At 34.4% G+C, this 23,009-nt stretch overlaps 2 protein-coding genes across 7 annotated transcripts; one reads left to right on the top strand and one right to left on the bottom strand.

Moving 5' to 3' along the window:
* The first annotated feature begins 1,631 nt into the window (after positions 1-1,631).
* LOC25491693 (putative pre-16S rRNA nuclease) lies at positions 1,632-6,681 on the top strand. Its single transcript, XM_013599686.3, has 6 exons — positions 1,632-2,305; positions 3,474-3,533; positions 3,628-3,740; positions 5,016-5,084; positions 5,633-5,681; positions 6,024-6,681. The coding sequence occupies exons 1-6, from the start codon at positions 2,033-2,035 to the stop codon at positions 6,153-6,155; spliced, it is 696 nt and encodes a 231-aa protein (XP_013455140.1). The 5' UTR covers positions 1,632-2,032; the 3' UTR covers positions 6,156-6,681.
* Positions 6,682-7,508: 827 nt separating this feature from the next.
* Positions 7,509-22,332, bottom strand: LOC25491692 (uncharacterized). 6 transcript variants are annotated; one of them, XM_024782008.2, is made up of 19 exons: positions 21,225-22,332; positions 19,195-19,740; positions 18,977-19,099; positions 16,962-18,890; positions 16,771-16,887; positions 16,303-16,485; positions 16,115-16,177; positions 15,459-15,530; positions 15,100-15,363; positions 12,908-13,027; positions 12,282-12,341; positions 11,978-12,018; positions 11,787-11,864; positions 11,611-11,695; positions 10,640-10,806; positions 9,762-10,090; positions 9,517-9,658; positions 8,494-9,367; positions 7,509-8,024 (listed from the first exon to the last, which is right to left on the bottom strand). In XM_024782008.2, exons 1-15 carry the CDS (start codon positions 22,137-22,139, stop codon positions 10,681-10,683), a joined length of 4,722 nt encoding a protein of 1,573 aa, XP_024637776.1. In that variant the 5' UTR covers positions 22,140-22,332; the 3' UTR covers positions 7,509-8,024; positions 8,494-9,367; positions 9,517-9,658; positions 9,762-10,090; positions 10,640-10,680. The 6 variants fall into 6 exon arrangements, with proteins under 6 accessions (XP_024637776.1, XP_024637777.1, XP_024637775.1 ...); XM_024782009.2 differs by having other exon boundaries at positions 9,517-9,584; XM_024782007.2 differs by having other exon boundaries at positions 9,517-10,090; positions 10,615-10,806.
* Positions 22,333-23,009: the final 677 nt, after the last annotated feature.

The following is a 23,009-nucleotide window of genomic DNA, read 5'->3' as shown; positions in this document are numbered from 1 at the left end:
CCTACGAATCTTTTGATTTGTTTCTGTACTCTCAAAAAGTGCAAATTATTCCTTTTCTTTTTAACAAGAGATTGCTATTTTAACATATCCATAATCAATGCTATTTGAATACGAGGATTAAACAAATGCATGTTTATTTAACAAGTCAAAAATGAGGTATATTAAACCAACACAAGTGGCATACCCCACACATGTAAAAGAAGGCAAAAAAAAGTAAATACAAAGTCGGTGATGCCAAACCAACAAAAACAAACCCACCGTAGGAATAACGAAACAATTTCAACGTGATTTTCATGCAAGATAAATGATGGCGCCACCATTCATCATGGTTAAAAGCAAAATTAAAATCATTATCAAGCAATGGTGTAATTTGAAAGCTTCGTTATCGAAGATACTATACGGCACACCCATCAGCGCAACCATTCGTTAGCTTCTACTTGAATCATACCTCGACACAAAATATTACCCTTTGTTGGAAGTCGATTGCGGGAAAGACGACACACAAATAAAGAAACCTTTAGAGGAACGTGTTTATGTCAAATAGAATCAACATGGACCCTAACAACATTCTATTCTATTGCGGTAAACATATTATAAACACCGCCGACAAAATAGCTTTTGATTGGATCAGGCAACCATTTTCAACGGTCATAGGCATTCTCATATGTAGTTATTTTGATTGTATTATCTTTATTTCATCATATAAAAGAATCTTGTTTTCCATAAAAAAAAAAAAAAAAAACTTTAAGTATGTCACATTTTTATCTAAAGACACTTAAATCAGATGATAAAATCTTGATAATGCAACAACTTTAACTTTGGTGGTATAGAGATTTCCTTTTTGTTTCGGTTCAAACTCAATCGTAAGATGGTTACAAATTCACTTTCTTATGGTTACAAATTCACTTTTATTAAGTAAATAAATAAGATATCTGATATTCAACCTTCGAATTTAAATATAACATACAATATCCTTATCAACTAAGTGGAGACAACTTAATGGTTTAATCTGAATAGTACTGTAAATTTGTGATTAAAAAAATAAAAAAATTCACAATTCTCAACAAGAATAATTGAAAAGAACAATTCTAAGAGCGCTGCTAGCTAGCTACAGTCGCTTTGTCACACGCCATCAAACACTCGCTCATCTATCATCCCACGTCAGTCAGGCATTCTTTTAAAGTTTATTCTAGTTAACCGGCTCAGCCTCTTGGGGATATTCTATAACTCTTAGGGTGTGTTTGGTTTGCAAAACAGCAAGTACGTGACAGAACAGTACAAGATAGAATAGTGCAACAAAAGACAGAATAGCACATGACAAATTTTTTATGGCATTGAGTAATTTTTTGTTTTATATGATTTTTGAGGGACAAAATGCTATTTTGGTATTTTAGACAACTTGTACGTGGGACAAAAAGTTGTGCTGTGGTTTGGTGAAGGACAAAAATATGAGTTTTTGTCCTGTTACTTGCCTCCAGTTTATCTTGTACCTGAAACAGTTTTACAAATCAAACACTGAACAACTAGAGTTGTTCTATCATGTCCTTCGTTTTTTAGCAAATCAAACGCATCCTTATTTTATAAATAAAAAAACATTCTGGCAAAAACACTTTTATCATCAAAGTTCCAAAAACACGCCTTTTGGATCTCACCCTTCTCAGCCAAAAAAAATGTTCAGTGGTTCTATGCGTAAAAAATCAAAGAAAAATCATCCTTTTTTTTGTGCTTCTTCTCAAACAAGTCCATAAGATCTTGAATCTCATTACAGTAAATACTTCTTTGTGTTTGTACGTAAACACACAAAAGTTTGTGTTTGTGTTTGTGTTTGTGTTTGTGATTGTGACTGAGTGTGAGGATGAAGAATAAGGGTTCTGCTCGCCTGTGATTTCAATGACGAAATACTTCTTTTTTAGTGAGAGAGATATTGAAGGAAGTGGTTTTTTAATTGAAAGAAGTGCGACGTGGCAAAGCAATTGTCGCTAGCAGTTCTCATAATCTAATCCATAAGCTCTTCTCAATTTCTCTCCCTCTAATGTGGACGCAGCAGCAACTTGTACAACCAGTGCCACCCTTGAAACTCTTCCACTCATTTCAACCATCAAATCATGCAAAAATTCAATCTTTATCAAAATTAAATTCGACCCAAAATCTAAAAACACCATTAACTTTGGAAGAACTTCCTCCAAACGCGCTTCGGAGAAAGAAAGATGCAGAATGGAGAGGAGGGTTCTCTCTTGGTGTCGACTTGGGAATGGCTCGTACTGGCATTGCTCTCAGCAAAGGATTCACTTTTCGCCCTTTAACGGTAAAGCTTTTTACTTTCTTTTGCTTTTTCTAATCTATGTTATTATGTTTGTTTTGTTGTTTTTTCTGGGTAATCGTCATTGTGGCCACTCGTTATACATTCAAGGATCAAAATGACCGTTACCATGTTGTTTTTTAGTTTTAATTGAAAATTTTAATCAACTAGGGATGTGATTTGGTACTATCTTTTGGTTTGTTTGTCCATTTTGTAAACACAGCTGTAAAATGTTGGGATTAGCACTGACACTTCATATTGAAAAAAACGTATTAGATGTCTGACACGTGTTGGTATGACACAAACCTATAATACAAAGGTACGGTACCCAGTACGGGGATAATACCTAGTACGGGTACGTTGATCTAAAACGTCAAGAAAAAGATTTTCCAAGTGAGTTAATACAATTGTTGTTGTAAAAACATGGGTTAGAAAAAAATCAATTATAATAAAAAATAGTAATATAATACTATTCGTAATTGAATCACGTCTTTAACCACACTTCTATCATCATGTTTCAGAGATTTACATTTTTTGTCCACCTCCACTGTTTTCATCAAAAGCAAGAGAGAGAATCGAAGTACAATAAAAAAGCAAAATAGTTTTCGCTATTTTTCCACTGCCTGTACGTTTTTGCTGCATCTACCACGATGAATCAACTTTAGTTTCGCAAAAAGATGTGACAGCAGCAACTTAGTTTTAGCTCTTTTTGATCTTTACCTAATTCACCGAATTCCTATTTAAAGCTCGAACACATTGTACTGCATATCCGATTACTTTTATTATGAATTTGTAAAAATTCAAAAAACAGATTGAATCCAATTTACTTCTGATTTGGCGCCTCTAAAATGAGTAGAGTGAGGAAATCAATGATTGATATTTGAAATGTATATTGTGTCAATTCCAACACAGGTCAGAGTCGCTAATGTAGTCAATCAACCCTTGCATATTAGAGTCTTTGTCACCGAGGATGATATCATGTGTTGTTGTGTAGTATGTTGAAACTATTAAAGCATTTGTGTGCTTATTAGTGATGCTCGGTGGTATGTAAGTTTAGTCATTGGAATTGGAATACCGTGTCTTTGTTGTTTAGTATGTCCAAACTTTGAAAGAAATTGTGTTATTTGTGTTTCATCATCAGCCATCTATCCTTATAATCGTGTATTTACTTTAGGTTTTGAAACTGCGAGGACAGAAACTCGAGGTCCGGATAATGAACATCGCAGAAGAAGAGGTCTGGATCTTTTGTCATGTGCGAGGCTTAAAATTCGGTTGATAAAGATCTGTTTTGTAACCTTAGAGATAACCAAGATGATTTTGAATTATAGGAAGCTGATGAGTTTATAATTGGACTTCCAAAGTCTTCTGATGGAGAGGAAACGATACAGTCAAACATAGTCCGTTCTGTTGCTGGAAGGCTTGCTATTCGAGCTGCTGAGAGGTAATCCATTGTAATATAGTGTTGACAATATAAATTCTTTTATCTTTGTTTATAGATTCCAAAATAAGAAAATGAATAGAAAAGGGATGAATGGTTAATGTTCATTATATTCTAATCACAATTCACAAGCACATTCTTCAGTGTCAAATTTGTATATTATATTCTATTCTTTTCATTTTGCATACTGCTAAATGACGAGAACCCAGATAAACCTCCAATAGTTCGCAAACATAAAAAGTGATCTGGGCTCTGTCTGGATAAAACCGTTTATCATCTAAAAGTTTACGCAATTTCTACAACAAAAGATAAAATAAAGGTGAATTGTTTTCATATAAGTTGTTTTCATGAGCTATTCTTTTCATTTTACATACTGCTAAATGACGAGAACCAAGATATACCTCCAATAATTCACAAACATAGAAAGTGCTCTGGGCTCTGTCTGGATAAAAGCTTGGTTAAGCGCTTATAGCATAACCGTTTATCATCTAAATGTTTACGATATTTCTACAACAAAAGATAAAATAAAAGTGAATTGTTTTCATATAAGATATAAGTTGCTTTCATATTATTTTGCCGTTCAAAAAAAAAAACAAAATTGTTTTCATAAGCTATCCTGGAATGCCTATGGAAATAAATAGAAAATGGCTAATGAAGTTGTCATAAGCTCTCCTCAAACAGTCTCAAAGTGCTTAGGTCAGTAGTTTCATTCAAATAAGTCAATTCAAACAAGTCGTTATTCTTATAAGGATCATAGATTTTTATAACTAACACTCACCTAACCATTCTTCAATGTCTATGATGAATTTCGTTTTAATGTTGACATAGAGCATCTCCATGGAGGTTCTTATCTCATTTTTTGTGGTCGCTACTCCGCATTTGTTTTAAGAACTCTATTATCTTTATACTCTAATGGTGTAGTCCTTTAAGAATTCAAAATGGTTCTACAAATTACACCATGTCCTAAAATAATGATCTATTTATAAGAACATACTTTGTATACAAGAACCATCCTTACACCTGGCACCTGCACAAGCTTACTCCTATGATGGAACTTGGGGAAAACTGGTTCTTATTTATAAGGACCAACTTAAAAACACAACTGATTGATGGTCTTTCGTTACCGAAAGGAAAATCAAGTTTGGGCTCTGATGCTTATTTAGTATTTGGCAATAAATTTGAATATTATTTCTCGCACTTAATAGAGGTTGGTAAATTGATGTAATTATTTTGTATCACAATTTTTATTTCTATGTTATATCTCAACTCTAACTTCAGGGGCTGGAGAGTATATCTACACGATGAATATGGGACGACAAATGCCGCCATAGATCGAATGATCAACATGTAAGTGCTTTTAAACTTATTTATTGTTTGTCTGTTTTGGATGAAATGGCACAGTTCATATACTAATTGGATCTTTTCCTGAAAGCGTCGTTTTATAACTCTGCAGAATTCGAATTTATCTTTTATATTTTATAAATTTTGAATTACATATTATAACAGTACTAAATGAGTAGGCGGAAATTGAAACCTGCATGGTCCATAATAAATGCTTATGAAGAAGTATGCATGTTTTTGGGTTACAAAAGAAGTATGCATGTTATTTCTGAATGTCTTGAGAAATATTTCATAAATTTATTTTAAATAGTTTAAAACCATTTTGGATATAAAGGTGTTTGCCTAGAAGAAAAGTGTTTTACCAACCCTCTCATCAGTGATCACTAGTCTCGGAGGAAATACTTGTATTTACCATGCTATCGACGCTATAGAGTGTGAAAGTCAAATTTATATTAATACACACACAGACAAGAATCCTTTTGAAAGATTTCAAGAAACATTTGTATGGAATTTATTACTTTACTTTGGAATTGACACACTTAAAACCCTTTCAGGGGCGTGAATAGGTCTCAGCAGAAGAAACAAGATGCCTATGCTGCCGTGGTAAGTGTATTTGTGATATCATGTTTTTAGGGAAATTAACATTTTTGGAAAAAAAAATAATGAGGAAGGGAGAAATTATTATTGATTAAAATGACGTTGATTTCCATTTTACAATGGTTTCTAAGGAGATTTGAATTTTGTTCCTTGAGGTTACGAGATCAAACTCTTAGCACTGAGTTGACATCTCATGGATGAAAATATATTTCATTTATTAAAAATAAAAGAATGTTTTTGGAATATTTTCATGTTTTTCCTGTTTTGAAGTGCCAATGAGAAGAGAAGACAATTATGGAATGATCGTCATTTTTTTTTTTTTTTTTTTTTTTTTTTTTTTTTATCTAGATGTTACTTGAGAGATATTTCTCCACATCAGGTCAGAAAACTGAACTTGTTGTGCCCAAGAATCTTGAACTACAAGGAAAACTTAGAACTGGTCCTCCTAGAGATGATGATTATTTCTCAGACGAAGATTAATCACATAATAAAGGAGCTTGTACCATTCCATCATTCGTGTTTTCTAATTTCAAGTATGCATGAGAAAAATGCGAGAAAATGGAGACATTCTAACAATTGTTAATCAACACAATGATTTGGGGTGTTTGGATTTCCATTACAAAACTTTTAGGATGTATGGAAGGAAAAAAATTTGTCAAAAGGTGCGAGTTACTGTTTATTTTGATGTAATAGTAAAAATGGTAGATATTGCTAGGGTTGGTTATTGCAAAATCAACATCAGAATTTGTTTTAAGTTGAACTTCTCTGTGAGTAATGGTAGTATTCCAGTGTCAATATACACCATCCTACAAAGGTCTTTTGATGACAAAATTAATAGACTTTTTGTGACTGCAATGATAAATGGGTGTATTTAATTAGTAGAATTGAGTAACTTTCAATGTGCAAAGTAAATTAAGTAAATTTCTGAAGTTTTTTTCTTGCATTTATACCTTCACTATTCTCAGTTTGGACCAGCCGTTAAAATAAAGTTTCGTATTGTACTCTATTTGAGATATATTTGCAAATATTGTAAAATTTACTTTTTTTTAGGAGTATATAGTAAAATTGACTTGGTACATATATATTCTGCACTAAATTTATAATATCTCAGCATGCATCCATAAAGCCTAGTCCAACGGACAATGTCAAAACTCTTGGTATAGACGCATTCATTTGGATTCAAACGTGAAACCTTGTGGTGTGTTTATGTCACTTCGTCTACTAAAAAATATATATAATTTGTCAGCAATAACTTTATAAAAAATCATCTAGCAAATTTTCATATCAATTTAAAGGGATATATCAATTTGGCTTCTAATTGTATGAAAAATAATATTCCATGAACAGCTCATTTTCTTGAGCAAATAATCCATAAACAGCTTATATAATGGATATGATTGAACTTCAGAACTGAATAAATAAAATAATTGATTAAACTCAATTAATGTTATCTTTCTCTAACAATCTCGCTTCATTGTCCCCCTTTAAAATAATTAAGAAACATTAACGATTTGATATTGAATATACGTATGCAAATGTCAATAATAAAATAAGAATGAGTCTTATCCCCCAAAAAGTAATAATTACGAAACACTTTAATTTGAGGATAGCTCATTTTACGCTCTTATTTCCTTGCAAATTTAGTTAGATTTAGATATACCTGCTACCATAAAATACACTGCTATCTTTGGCTATGCTTTGAATTTTTTTATTTCTTCTTTAAATCCTTAGAAATCAAATTTGACATTTCAAGATTTACAGCAAGCTATTATGATTGCACTAACCATTTGCACAAAACTCAGATAGCTAGAGTATACTCTAATGCAATTATGATTGCACGTTGAAGTAATTTAAATTCACTACTGTTGAGCAGAAACTTCAATTTTTGGAATATCAAGATATTACAGGTTTATTAAAAAAAATTAGGCAAATTGAATCTAGCAGTAATTGCTCTAAACTTTCATCGAATACTAAATGCTTGGAATTTATTTTATGTATGCTGGCATACTTCCCAAGTCATTTTTCAATCATCAAGCATTCTCTCAATGCTTGAAACTATATAAAATATAATGGTAAACTAGGAAACATGGCATTTCAAATCACACACACTTCATGTTTTGAGATTTGCATTCATCTTCCAACATCATCTAGCAACGTACTTCAAACCAATAATGTGGTTCAAATTGAGACGATTTATCATGGCATAATTCCATTAGAGATCAATTCCAACCAACTTGTTCTACATTTGCTTTCACGTTTCTACCGAAAGCAGTAAACCTGAAATAAACTTCCTCATGTTGTTATACAGTACCTTGAGCCAGGGGCAATAATATAGTATCTCTACCGAACCTGTAATCCAATTTACAGGTTAACATAATTCAATATTTTTCCTCTTGCAAGACCAAAAACCAATACAAAAAATATATTCATTCAACTAAGGTGGATCAACGAGCACCAAGAATCAACAATAGACCCAAAACATTAACGTATACATCTTGCTACCATGTATAAAGATCAAGTATAGAAGTCGTTAAGAAAAATATATAACAGACCACATATAACAAACCACACACATCATGATAGATTGAAATTTAAGGGTGTGTTTGGTTTGTTTTCTGTTTTCTGCTACCATGTAATAATAATAATTGTTATTATTATTATTATTATTAAAAGGGTTTTTCGTAGTCATTAGTAAAATATATAGACTAAAAATGAAAATGAAAAGAAAAAAAAAATCAACAACACCCTAAATATATGACATACTATTTTCAGCACAAGTATCAAATAAAAGAAAGGAGATTCAGTGCAAAAAGCTTACCCCCATATTTGAAGTTTACGGAGGATCACAAAGATCGTGCAATCCCTTGCTTTTCAATGACCTCAAATATGCACCAAAACTCAGCCTCAAAATTTCAAATACTAGCCAAAAGAAGAATCGCAGTCATACAATTTTCATAAATTTCAGACAACAATGAGATCCCCTCTCCAATCAGTTCAAAGATGGCACGATCTTAATTCACAATGAATTAAGCATTAGCAATAGCCAAATTCAGTTAAGTTACAAAACAAAATTGATAACAGTCTTTTACTGTGTCCGAAGCTTATTTTGATATGAAAATAATGACAAAAGGAAGATAAAATATCTAGAGAATAACTTGCAAGATGATTGGGGCTTCATTTTTATGGGGTGCCTAAGTCCAACATCGTGTAGTACAGAGCAACTGATAGAGTACACTTAAGCTGTTTGATTCTTTTGGACAGTTGGTTTTTAAGGGAAGGAATGTCAAGTTCTTGGATGTTTATCATATGGTATTAGAGCTGATTATTGGTATCTCAAAAACGGCTACCTACAGAAGGGTTAACTTGAAAAAGGTCGAGTAAGGGGTTGTAGCTATTATAGGAATTTGGGTTTAAAGGGGTTTCTAAGTCCCACATCGAGTAGTATGGGATGCTCGATGGAGAGTACTTCGTGTAGTCTGGGATTGGCAGAATCACAGTGAGCCACCGCAATTTTGGCAAAAGCTAGACTTTGGAGCTTCAACAAAATCACAATGCCACTATGATTTTACCAAATTAACCGTCATCCAAACATACACTCTTGTGGCTTGACTCATTGCCCTTGTCTGCTAACTTTTAAGGGAGAATTTCACCAGTGGCAGTGCTTAGGTGCTTATCCTGCCACTCTTCAAATCCTGAAATTATATAAATACGAGAGATCTTAGATGTTGGAACAAATTTCATTTTGGTTGTTTTCATCAGGAAACAAAATCATTAAATTACAATCAATCAAGATCGAACAAAGAATAAATGAGCTCATGTAGTTCAAGGGACAGAGAAACACCTGCCAGACATTGCATTTATTTGTACCAAGAAAACTCCCTTGGGTAATCTTTTGCCTCTTCTCATCAACTGAGAAGAAAATGTTAAAAAAAAAAAAAAACTCGATGAAAAAAATAGAAGTGAATGACACAATTTGCTTCCAACTGCCAAAACAAGAAGTGTGCAATTATTTGGGTGGCATCAGCAACATATCTTATGTTCTAAACAACTTCACTGATGTAATTCATTAGGCATTAAAGAGCTCACCAGCAAAGGGCAGGGAACCAGTGATTGAGAAGTAATTAGTTTAAACCCCCAAGATGATCCACCATATACCACAATAATACAAGTCCTAAGCAAGTTCTTGGCATCAAGTACAGTGAAAAAACTTGTGATCAAATGCAAGATAACACCATAGGCGTATGCAGCGCTTGGAGGTCATCACAGAAATATTTGAATTGTTCAACTTCTGAACCAATATTTGGAATGCAAGCCTTCAGTTAATGATTCAGTTTCCATCATTCTATGTATACTCTGCATCACTAGAGTAACAGACCAATATTTTGGCATGCATAACTTCGCACAAACCCAAAAACCTGCCCAACAGAAAATTGAATATAATTATTCAAACTAAGTTGCAGATGTAAGTGTGTAAATAGTAAATATATAAAGCTTGCAAGCTAGAGACTCAAATGGTAGACTAATGTATATTTGCATATCTATACAAGTTTGTAAAACCACCAAACTCAGTCAAAACCACCAAACTACTATGCCATAGCAAATCACCAATATAAGTGTACGAATAATACTTATCCACACACACATGACTATTTGACAAATGCATATATTACATTTTTATTTTAATATAAATTTTGGTTTACAGGATTCAACCAATTTAATAAGTGCCATTGATCAAATGTCTTGACAAGTCAATGACCGGTCTAGATTTTATAACATTGGGCAAGATCCTCAACAAAAAATCAGTATCCTCAATTTCAAATAAAAAGTGACAGGCTATCATGCCCCTCCAGTCCAGTTATTTCTATTCTGATATAACAAAATTATTCAACGTTGGAACATCATGATAGTTGTCACCAGTTATTGGTAACATAAATTGTACCTTTGAAACAACTTTTCAATTGTACCTTTGAGACAAAACTTTTCAGTCTTCATGTAACAAGAATCTTTATGATACATCAAGACTTGGGATGATTTTCGGAAGCAATCTGTAAGATGGTCTTGAGCTTGACTCACCATCACCACTTAAGAACGTCAGTTCATTTTCAAGAACCGTATAAGCTTCTGAGAATGCCTGCATTACAATGTCATAATTTATGAGTTACACTACCAGTAAAGACAAATTCATTAAGGCATAACTTTTAAGATAAATAATGTCCAGGAAGAAGATGAATTGGCTATCAATACAAGTTATACAACTGTACAAGCATAAGTAATTCCAAGAACCTTGCTTTACTATAACGTTTGTTACTAAATTACCATTTTAACATCCAAGACATAAGAAAAATATTTAGCACGTGTCACGAGAATCCTCAAAAGAAGATATAAGATAAAATAGGTCAGTAATCGGTAAATAAGTATTATAATTTTTACTATTGAAGGTAAACTTTTAAGATTGGCACTTAAATAATCAGCTTTTATATGAATAAAATGAAGCTAATAACTCCCCAACTTAATCACTTACTATCAATTATGTTGTAGTACACATTATTATCACACTTGAACAAGACCTATATATTTGCTAAAAATTACTTAAACAGGCTCTTTAACAAAATAAACCGATACATATCACTTGGTCAATCAAAAGGCTATTTAATATTGCTGGAATTCATAGTTACCCATGAATCAGGTATTCAAGTTTGGAGTTCTAACCAGGATTGGAACTACAATTGTCACTCTCAAGCATTTTGGATACTTTAATGGAAAATTTCATCAGTTAACTCAAGAAAGTTTTAATACAACAATCACCTAAGCATTATCATTCTCAGCAGCAAGCGCAAGACAAATTAGTATAACTGCCAAAGGATAATTTAAATCACATGATTCTGTAACTGAGACTTAGCAAATGAAAATTAGTAAATAATGTATACATTATTACCTTAATACATTGATGTATTCTGAAACAATTCCTTCCCACATTATTTGTTGGAAAAAGAGGATCATCTATGTGAATTGGATCAATGCTGCAAATAAGGCAATTTTCAGTTAGTTGGAGAAAAGGGAAATTAAAAGGATGTCACAATGTGTACATAGAATCTTTGGTTTATCTATTACCTACAACCTCTTTCTCTCTTTATATAAAGTCCACTTCCCTGAACAGATATCCGCATATGACGGGGATCAAACACGTTCCTAAAAGAAAAATAATTGTAGTCACTTCTAACCAAAAACCTTTCATGATTACGAAATGTCCACTTCACACTGACAGCAACAAGAAAATATAGAATTCTAATCAGTTCTCTCACCCAAAAAAGTAAAGAAAATCCACCAGAAGACTTCCATAATTCTGCAAAAAAATGGAAGAGGATTTATTTAGTGGCAGTAGTGTATCTATCTATAAGTAAAAAGGAACAGAGAAAGTAATTTTTTTTGCTAAATCATCATTGACTGAAACAATAGCGAAGTCTGGATTTTGTTCCTTTTTACTTGGTTAATTGAATTTAAACCCTTGATGTAAGCGCAAAAAACACAAAATCATGGAAAATATTATTGGTCCTGGGTGGCTATCAACAGATATAGAGTGGAATAAATGAAAAGCTAGATGTTTACTTGGTTGATTGGCCGGCCAAGATGGTGCTCATGCTGAAGAAAACGTATAATTAATAATACCTGCATACAAAACAAAAGCAAAAACAAGTTTAGAAGATACGTACTACCCTTTTCTCAAGTGAGAAAGTCCAGAGTTCAAGAAAACACGACAAAAAATTGATAAGGCATCCTACTTAAATTCTTAAAGAATATTTTTCCAGAAACAGTGGTAGACAGAAAATAAAATTTATTACAACTGATGACAAAAGCAATTGATGAAGAGCATTGCAATGACAACACATAAATCACAGATTGCAAAAGAAACTGATGACAGATTATTTTTTTCCTTTTTTCACCTGACCATCACTAGACTACAAACTACATAATAGTATGAAACAATTATCCATAATTTTGTAGCTGGATCATATGAATAAATTATGATCACAGATTGTTGGTAACCATGTTCTATTGAGAAAATAAAACCATTACTAGTATAGAAATTAGTTACTCATCAAGTAGCAATGAATGACATCATATTTATAGTATAGACTATCTGGGAAGCTGCAGCAATTTGTTACTCCAACACAAAGGACATCTGGATAATTCATTAAGAAACGAAAATTATGTGTACGAAAAAAAATGCATACCAAACAGTAGGAACTTAATCCACCAGAGTAGGACTGGTCAAGGCTCCGGTCTGCTAAAAACTGTTTTAGCACCAAAGCAAGAGGAGTAGCAGCAGGAAATTGTTCAGTCAACTCCTTAACCTATGGGAAGTAGAATCATATTTTAATTGTCAAGCAATAAAATTGACAAGCCAGTGATACTTCCAAACATAGTATTTATCATTGTAGCAAATAGGTTGGAGAACAGAAAATTCAACTATGGTCTTCCATACACCCTAGAACCTAGTCAAGTTTCACTTTAGCTGAAGGGTGGAGATTGGTTTAATCTCCACCCAAGCAGAGAGCAATAATCATAGTTGTCAATCCCAAATAGAAATGAGGAGCCTTCTATCCCAAAAGCATACCAGATACCAGGATGACTTCAATACCAATAACCGGATTTTACTTATAATACAAGTAATTTATATTTATATTACGTTATACACATAAATGTTAAAAAAATACAAAAAACAAACCCAAAAATTCAGGCATAGTTGATAAATCAATAGGATAGGGCTTAAAATTGTTACATACACAAATCATAAAATATATTTTGATAATTGATATGTCAACTGAAGCTTATGCAGACAACTCGAGTAACTTATAATACATGCATATAAATGCTCAAAAATTGAAGAAAAAAATTTGAAGGCGTAATGTTAAATCAATACGACAGGGCTACCAAGTACAAACTACACAACATATATAAGAAAGAAAAAAGAATAGAAAAAACATAATAGAAGAGGGCTTCAAGTAAAACAGAGGTAGTAAAAGAATGCAAAACAGGGGGCGGTAGAGTTTAAATTACACAACATCACACACAAAAAAAAGAACATAAGTTATGCAAAACAGAACAAAGCTCACTGACATGTGAAAAAAGAACAGTGGGAGGGATGGCCAGCAACATACCAGAACGGTCAGCAGACAGTAATAAACAACAACCTAGCCTTATCCCACTGAGTGGATCAAACGACGCCATAATATTCTAGCAGACAATAACAGACCATGTACAGAAATTGAAAGTAGGCAACAAATGGTGGAGTGGAATAAGGCCTTCATAAAAAGTGGGGGTTGGTGATGGGAGAGGCTTTGGTTCAAACCCTTAGAGGAGTGGGGGATCCACAAAAATGATAGGACACCATAGGTGGGTCATGCAGAAATGGGGAAGTAATTCCCCATTTTACATGCCTGATGAAATAACGGTCACGCACCACTCCTTGGATGCATTGGACAGCGGCTACATTTAGCTACCCAAAATCAGTGCAACCAACTACCGTGGCAGAGACCAAATACGGTAAATCTAAACACAGCTGTTTCACTTAGAATTATTTGCAGTCTGTTGGGTCTGAACAGTTCCAACGCTGGATTTTGCTGCTTTTAACCCAATTTCTTATGGGGATAAAATCACCATAAAACAATGGTTTTGTGATGGTCTAATCCAATTTCTAAAGATATGTTTACTAAAAAGTAGGGGAGCATGCGGCTGAATTATAAGAAAACATCATCCAACTTAAAATCATGCAATGTATAAATATAGCATTGGGCTATTTTGTGTAGTAATTCTTTCCATAATAAAATAAAATAAAATAAAAAAAAAGCTGACTGGTTCACAGGTGAGGTGACCAACCCCAAGTTTTCTCTTGGGATGAAAACATAAATCTAAGAAATAAGAAAATTCAAATTAGTCCAAACAAAAATAAGATAAAAAGTTAAATAATAAGCATTAGCCTATAAGCTTAAGGTATTATGTAACTGGAAAACGGTGAGCTGAAAGCTCTTACAATGATAACAACAGAAAACTGAAATGAAAGGATAAACCAGAGTTCAGAGAACTCCTACCAGAGCTAAGCTCCTAGACCAGAGAGAACTTCTCTCCTAAACAACTCTTAACAAACTTTCTTAATGTCTCACCCTCTAGGCTTCCCTCTCTTATATAACTGAAATTCTTCCTAGATTCCAGTAAATATACTATCTTTTGTATTCCCACAGCTTCTATAAGCTGTGCTTGTTTGGGAAAACACATGTATAGGTTATATCGGTATGTATGTATATGTATGTACGCATGTCCTTTTGAATAAAAGATGGAAACATTGTTACACCAGAAAATATATATCAACAAGAACAATGACCCAAGAAAATATATAAAATTGAAAGCCCTAGTCACAAGATATTACCATTCCTGTAGTTTGGAGTCCTGTATGTGATGGGGACTTGAAGCTGATGTCAACGCGAACAGAATTGGAATCTTTCAAAGCATAAACATTAGTTTGAGACCTTTTCAACAATGCTGAATCTTCTAACTGAATAATATCAGAATGACTGTCATTAACATGTTCACCAGTTGTACTGTGTGACTCTTCTTTTAATGAATGTAACGTAGGAGCTGATGAAGTGATAACATCCTGGGGTACTTCCACCACGAGCATAATAATAGGTATCTATACAAGAAGGATACAGATGTTATTAATAGGAATGAGTGGTGTAGACTACATGACTTGAAATGACAATTAACAGCCAAGAGAAGAGGTATTACAGCAGTATTTTCCACTGTTTTCAGAGAATCATTTTTTACCCATTCCTGATTGGCAAGATACCTAGCTGCATGCTGGCACAAAAACACAGTAGTGTCAATTGTCTGACATACTGAAAGATTTCTTGTTCTTGAGATTATTGTTGTAAAAATCAATACATCTTCCAATCACATGTTTACAAAGTATTGCAAAAAGGGAATAAATTACAAAACAAAAAATTACTTTTAAAAATGTCAATCAAATCAAACCTCATTCAAACAGAATTGAAACAGTCAATTAATAAGATCCATAACACATACACAATGTACTGTGATTAAGTGATAAAGCAAAATGTATCATCATGTCTCATTATTCAGGAAAGCCATGTTCGGGACAGCTCTAACCAAAGCATACAGATCCACTAACAATTAACATCAGATGAATATCTTTTGTTGTCATTTACCTCACCATATTGTATTTCTTTTTGTTTCAAATAACAAGAATCAATTTGTTAACATCAAAGGAGAAAGGCACCCGTCTCCCATCCCATCAATCGGCAAGCCTCAGATTATTTTAATGTAGTACACTTCATGTATGTTCATGGTAGGAGTCACAAGTTCTATAAAAGTCCTACATGGGGAGTACAAAATGTAGGTACTGATTTATTTATTGTCAATACCTGAAGACATGTTTCTTTAATACCATTTCGACCTTCCAATATTCCAGCTTCTTTAATAGGTTCCTGAACATTTCATTAAAATTTAAAAGAAACATAAGGCTTAGTTGTTGTTGTTGTTAAAAGAAAATAAGGTTAATCCAACCAGGTGATGGTCTACCGAAAAACACGAGACCAAACAAAAACTTTACCAGGTTCCTCACTGGTGGGAGAGAAACCACAAGGTCGACATCACTTGTTGGAAGAGCCATCCCAGTGGCATTGGAACCAAATATGTTTGTCCTAGATCTGGGCCATAGAACCTGCAGAGATCGGGTAACTCTCTTGACAGCCCAATTAATGTAAGGCTTCCTTGCCAGGTTTTCTGCCGCAACCTTGGATTCCATAATAATTATAAGTAATATTAGAATGCTTCGTTTTCAGGTGACAATATTAAGAAAGACAAAGCCTCTGCATGTTCAATAAAAATTCTAATAGGAGTAACTTCAAACAAGGATAAAGATATTAACGAATGTCCAAAGCTGGGATCGTTCAGGAATAAGTTACAAGGGAACAGAGGGTTTTCAACTGGCTTGCAAAAGACTATGCGAGAGGCATGCAACTGTAAGTGCAAGTGTGTGTTAGTAACATCACCCACAAAATATACTCTATACCTATACCTGTTTACAGAAAGAGTCAATCTCATCATGGAGCATTCCGTGCATGGAAGATAAAGATGCACTTGTTGCAGAACAGCTCCGTAACTCGGGAGGTTGCAGAGGTAAGGTAACATCCGGCTGTATAATTAAACACCCACAATGAACACCAACATATATGTATCTAGTAGGACTTAAGCAACAATCTTTCTTACATGTTCCTGGTCACGTGCTATCTGTGACATTGCAATCAGGCGGTCCTGCAGCAAGGCAGCAGGTAAAGGTTGAATCAGAGGCTGTACTGCAATGTTTTTACCTCTCCAAGAAGGCCACACAACTTCAGCACCATCCATTCTTAAACAACCATCCTCTAAATTACTTCCATCATGATACCAGCCTCTCATTCCCCAGTGTCTTGGGCTGGAACTACCAGACCTAACAGTTGGAAAACCCCTTTGTTTCCTGGAGTCACTCACAGGGGAGGGTGGAGGAGGGCGTGGTGCACGTGGTACACAAAGCACCACGGGTGATGGTGGCCGCTTTATGCGAGGCTGCTCCCGCCTGGTAGGAGGAACACAAGGGCTTTTATGATCAACACATATAGACCTTTCCCTAGACAAGTTAGGAATAATTATTGGCCTTAGAATTGGATATGGATGTGAATCACCAGCCTTCCCTTCAATTTCTCCAGGTAAGTTATTACCCAAAGAACTAGAAGCATCATCATCCACTGCTGAATCTGTAACTGATGAAGAATGCAACACTTTCCCAGGTACATCATTACCAGACATTACATAACCAACAGTCTGGGTCCCAGTCCCTACAGGATCAAAGGGAGAGCAAAATGTTGCAGCTGTTGGAGATGCTAAACCATTTGTACTATATGAAGAAGAGAAAGCAACCATATCATCCACTGTCCTATTCATGTCAGCTTCACGCAAAGCCCATAAACTGTCATCAGAGCTGAGAGAGGGAGGCCGAGAAAAACCTTTTCCTGGATTTTCAGAAGGGTTCCAGTACATTACACCGCCACCAAAGTATTGATTATAATCTATACCAGAAACAGCATGAAAGTCATACTCTTCCTCTGATACATAGAGGTTGTCAAATTCATCTGTGAACTGTGTATTTATTTGGTCAGGTAAATCCAATGTATCCCCAGAGTACCTCCTTTCATCATCATGAGTTGTTGCATCAACCTGCATGCTGTGAACAGCCAGCCCTTTTGAAAATTTACATTGCCGCCTAGACATAAAACTAGAGTCATAATTACAATTTGGTGATGGGGTCACACCCCCACGAAAAACTGGGGGCCAGTCAAAACTCATAGGAACAGGTGTATTTCTTGCTTGCTGTAATGTGGGAACAAATGGGTGGCAGAAGTGATTATGCCAATTGCGCCCAACATCCAGATGCAGTCTGTCTGTTGCAGGAGGGAGATGTGAGTTAAAAGATGGAAAGTAAATAGAAGGTATACCAGGCCATTCATATGGACTGCATTTTGAGAAAGCAGAATTTCTGCTGTCAAATAGACATTTATCTCTCTCCTTCAACATGCCAAATTCTTTTACATTAACCTCTCTAATCGGTTTGTCATTAATAGTTGACTTCACATCAGCTTTGGCAGCACTTGTTGTGTTCAAAGAACAGGTATCTTTGTTACCAGATAAACTACCATTCTTTGAAGCAGGTACAGGCGGTGTTATGACTTTACATTCTACATCACAAGTATCTAATTCAGAAGACAATTTTTTTCTTTCATTTGACAATAAACAACACTGAGGACCTGAACTATTGCAACTTTCAGCAAGACCACCAACATTCTCTTCTTCAACACTCCTCGTAGAGCTGTTTTCCTTGGTAAGTCCATTAAGAGAACAACAAAGGCTTGAATTTGAAGCAAGGATGTCATTACCAATTGAATCGTCATTTTTTACATTCTGAATGGTAGAACTATCAAAAGAACTATCGCATATTGCCACCTCAACTTTAGAAATAGCAGTGGTAGAGGCAACATGTGTAATTGACTTGTGAGAATCTACAACTGCACTGTCAACAGGGGTGCTTTTATTTTTATTTTTCTCTTTTCTACGTTTTCTTGGAGTGGTTCGAGGTTTGCCAACATTCAGTTCCCGAGTATTATCCTGATGAGAAGTGACTTATTATAAACCAATTAAATCTTTAGCAAGAAACATGATCCAGATTAAATAAAAATAAATAAATAACTTACTACAATTTTTACAGTTGATGACGAGCCCTCCGTAGAGATATCCTTCACTAGAGGAACATCAGGAAGTTCCCTGGGTTTTGCTATGTCGGTCTTCTTTTCATTGTCCACTATACAATCAATGTCCTGGAATTTCATATGGAACAAACTAGAAGTGTAAATGCTAGCATTTATGTAATAAAATTGTCCCAACCATCTGTTAAATAAAGACTATATATTACCTTATGAATATTTTCATGCGAAACACCATTTACAGATGACTTTTGGGCAGGATTTTGTTTTTTAGTATTGCGGGTTCGTCCCTTCTTTTTACGATTAGAAAGACCGAGTTTTTCCTTTGGTTTACCCGATGAGGGTTTGTCAAACTCCTCTAATAGCTCATGTTTTGTACAGTCAAGTGAAATAACCATCAGAAAACCTCTCAATTTTCTTAATATACAATCAGATATTGTAGAGACAGAACCCAACGAACTAAAGAACAGAGTTTCTACATCATATTCACTATTAAGGCTTGATGTTAACAGTATGCTAATGTCTTGAAGCACAGATAAGGAATGTAAAGCTCTGGATAAAGCTGCAGGCTTTTTACGAAGGCTGACTGGTGTAATAATTCTTCCAAATTCTGTATCATCACGAAATGCTCGGATGGTCCTTTGAGAAGATGCAGTACAATTATAGTCAAGTAGTTTATCAACTCCCTCCCCCCTATTGTATAGCCAAACCGCATCCTTGGATGCACTGCTTGCCATTTTCAAAACCTCATATGTCTGAAAACTTATGGATCAAAAGTCAGTCTAGTACTCAGAGCAGAGCAGGCCTCAAAAATATAATAATCTAAATTACAATGTGTATATGAATATACAAGCTGATAAAAAAAAAGTGCAGAACCAAGTTTTACCCAATGTGCAGCTGATTTGAAACATCAACTACACAACTTAGAGATTAGTTTATTGAGCTTGGAATATCTGTAATCATTTACTTTCTGACAAACAATAAAAATAGGAGTTTCTGAGCTTTCTACAACATTGTACTCTCCCTCCTAATATCCTTTTTATTCCAGATATGTACCGTTATAATATTTCTATATTTTCTAATTACTGTTAAAAAAATACAATTTCATATTATTTTGGATAAAATTTATATTACTAATTATTTAATGGTATAAAATTCTACAAAGACAAACCTAAGTCTTTAATAAGTAATCAGTATATTATTTTTTAACCAATGCACAATCCATTAACCCCAGGATCTATCATTTGTCCTATCAAATTATCACCCAAATCAAGGTACCACAATATGTAGCCATGGTATGAAACATATCCTATTTGAAAAATACAGGTATAAATAATAATTAATTAGGTGTTTTTCACCTCCATAAATAACCCCACTTCAAAAATCCTACTTCATTTAGCAAAAAGTAACAATTAAATATATTTCATAATTGACATTATAGCTGCCAACAAAACGCGATCAGTATCTTCCACTACTGTTCGACCATCATTTAAGCTTAAATCAAAGGGAAACGAAAGGTGCTTACTTTCCCAGAACCACCATGTGTTCAAATATTGAAGTTCACCGCAGAATATGTCGGTTTTATATTAAATTCTTATCCTTAACAATGCAAAATTTCCAATTTAAGTACTGAGAAAATCTGGTAAAATCATAATTACTTTCTGATTTAATCGGCAAAGAATGCACAACTGCATACCACTTCTAACGATGCTTCACACATACCACCTTTCCAATTAATATCAGGTATCCAAATTTTGACAATATACTGATATAGTAAATCAAGTAAACTATGATTGCATGTGCACATAGCTTAATATGTTCTGGCAATAAACTTATAAGCAAAACATAACAAGTTGCACAAAATCTATACTAGAACATGACGATACAACCATATTAAGCTATTCTAGTGGACAATAACTTTTACACTACAATAAAGCCTTATCTCATCAATATCCTAAATCAATATCCTCTAAATCAATATCCACCAATGCCACTCTCAAATTAACATCTTCTATTGACTTTCATTTGGATTTAACTTCTATATACTGTGTAAAGACATTTTACACATTCATTCATTACAATCGTTAGAGACTTTAATCATAATCACACATATGACTAAATGTGATTTCCTAAACTAAATATTTTACATTTCTCCAAAGTGGAAACATGCCAATCTTATCTAATGTATCATTAACAAATCGAAAAATTTGTAAAGAATTCCCAAAAATCGAAACCATACCAAAGCCTTAGCGGACTTCATAAGAATAGTATCAAACACTTTCTTCCTCATCACAGAATCCAAATTCCTCCACCAATCAACACACCCCTTCTTCCTCCAATACACATTCGCCGCAACCCCAGCCAAATTCATCTTCTCTTTCAACTTCACCCCTCTCCTCTTCCCACCACAACTATTCATCCAACCCAATCTCATCGAAACCTCAACCCTATTCACAATAAACGCCTCAATCCGGTAATACCCCTTCGATTTCAACCAATTCAATTCCACCCAATCTTCACCTATCTCACTTTCTTCCCCTCTAAGAAACCCTCCCCCCGAAATCTCATCCATCACCTCCACAAATCTATCCACATTTTCCACAAACTTCTCCGTAAAAGTCATTGCGTCAAGACATTTCGTCGAACATGTGGCACGTGAATTTTCACCGTCTAGACATTTCATCGAACATGTGGCCTGCGATTTTTTGCTGTTTTTGCCATCTAGGCATTTCATCGAACACGTGGCGTGCGAAGGCGAAGAGGAAGAATTTTCACCTTCGCGTGAATCAAAAAGGCGAACAGATTCGGAGATGAACTGACAAGCGGTATCTTTATCGGCGATTCGAGATAAAAGACCGTGAGATTTCTTGAAGCACAAGGTGGGGAGGAAAGGTGGGTCCCTAGAGGGGAGATCAGCGAGGAGGATGAAGGAAGTGTGACGGTTGGATTGGAGTTTGTTAAGCATTTGAAGAAGGATGAGGATGAAATTGTGATCGAGGATTGTGAGATATGAGAGACGGTGGTGAATTGAGAGGGAAGAGAACCATTTGAGGATGGAGGATCTAGGGTTAGGGTTAGGGTTAGGGTTAGGGGAATGGGAATGGTAGAGGGAGATGTGGGAAGTAAGTGAATCTATGAGTTGACGGTGTGCCATGAAAGAAGGTTGGAGTTTGGTCCGTGAATTGATATTTTCAAGAAGGAAGAAGAAGGATCTTGAAATGATGATGAAGAGAGGTATCTGCGGAATTTGTGTTGGTTTGTCTGAGTGTTAGTTACGTTTGTCGGAGGTTGGTCGGAGAAGAAAAGGAATGGAAAAAGAAGTCAGACATGTGTAATGAAACTGGTAGTATATTATTTTTTGTTAGTTTGTAAGATATTTAGCGAAGGTATTAGCAACCTAAATATTCCTAATACTTTACGAGTGATTTGAGAATTGTTGTTCCCACATTTGATAAGGAGGTTGTGTCATACTAGTAAAATACGATTTTACCCCCAACTGCAGAGGAATTTGAAATCCGGCTGCAGTTAACTGCCGAAGAAAGTGTTATAAGAACAGAACAGACATAGGAGTTTCCAAAACTCCATTGTTACGTTTTTTGATCTCCAAGGTGCGATTTTAAGCTATTTCAAGTCATTCCAAGTCAATTTCAATCACAAAAATAAGTAAGTTTTTTTAATCCTATTGCATTGTTATTTTGCGGTTGCATTGTTTGTTTTTTTTTTTTTTTGTTAAATTTCGATTATATATGTTCGATTATATAGATTTTATTGATTTTATGATATGTTAGGATATTTTAGGTTAGAATTGTTAGAGAACTTTTATTGAATTGTTAGGTTTAGGTTTTGATGAATCGTTGTAGAATTGTTAGAATTGTTTAGGTTTAGGTGTACGTTTTGATGATAGTTTAAGTTTAGGTTTAGTTTTTGATTTTATGAGTTTATGGCATTGTTGTTTAGTTAGGTTTTGATCGCCATTTATTTTTAATGAAGATATGTCTCAGAATCAGAATCAGGATAACGTTCA

The sequence above is a fragment of the Medicago truncatula genome, chromosome 4 (assembly GCF_003473485.1).
Source record: "Medicago truncatula cultivar Jemalong A17 chromosome 4, MtrunA17r5.0-ANR, whole genome shotgun sequence".
Lineage (NCBI taxonomy): Eukaryota > Viridiplantae > Streptophyta > Magnoliopsida > Fabales > Fabaceae > Medicago > Medicago truncatula.
The sequence above is the reverse complement of the archived record's forward strand: the minus strand, read 5'-3'. Positions and strand labels throughout refer to the sequence as shown.

What these genes read in the sequence shown, in the direction of transcription:
- LOC25491693 (XM_013599686.3), top strand. Translation starts at nt 2,033, where the DNA reads ATGTGGACGCAGCAGCAACTTGTACAACCAGTGCCACCCTTGAAACTC. An exon ending in GCTATTCGAGCTGCTGAGAG is followed by an intron (nt 3,741 to 5,015) that starts GTAATCCATTGT and finishes CTCTAACTTCAG; the next exon opens with GGGCTGGAGAGTATATCTAC. An exon ending in ATAGATCGAATGATCAACAT is followed by an intron (nt 5,085 to 5,632) that starts GTAAGTGCTTTT and finishes AAACCCTTTCAG; the next exon opens with GGGCGTGAATAGGTCTCAGC.
- LOC25491692 (XM_024782007.2), bottom strand. Translation starts at nt 22,139, where the DNA reads ATGGCACACCGTCAACTCATAGATTCACTTACTTCCCACATCTCCCTC. An exon ending in TCCCACCAGTGAGGAACCTG is followed by an intron (nt 16,178 to 16,302) that starts GTAAAGTTTTTG and finishes TGAAATGTTCAG; the next exon opens with GAACCTATTAAAGAAGCTGG. An exon ending in TTAAAGAAACATGTCTTCAG is followed by an intron (nt 15,531 to 16,114) that starts GTATTGACAATA and finishes TTTTTGTGCCAG; the next exon opens with CATGCAGCTAGGTATCTTGC.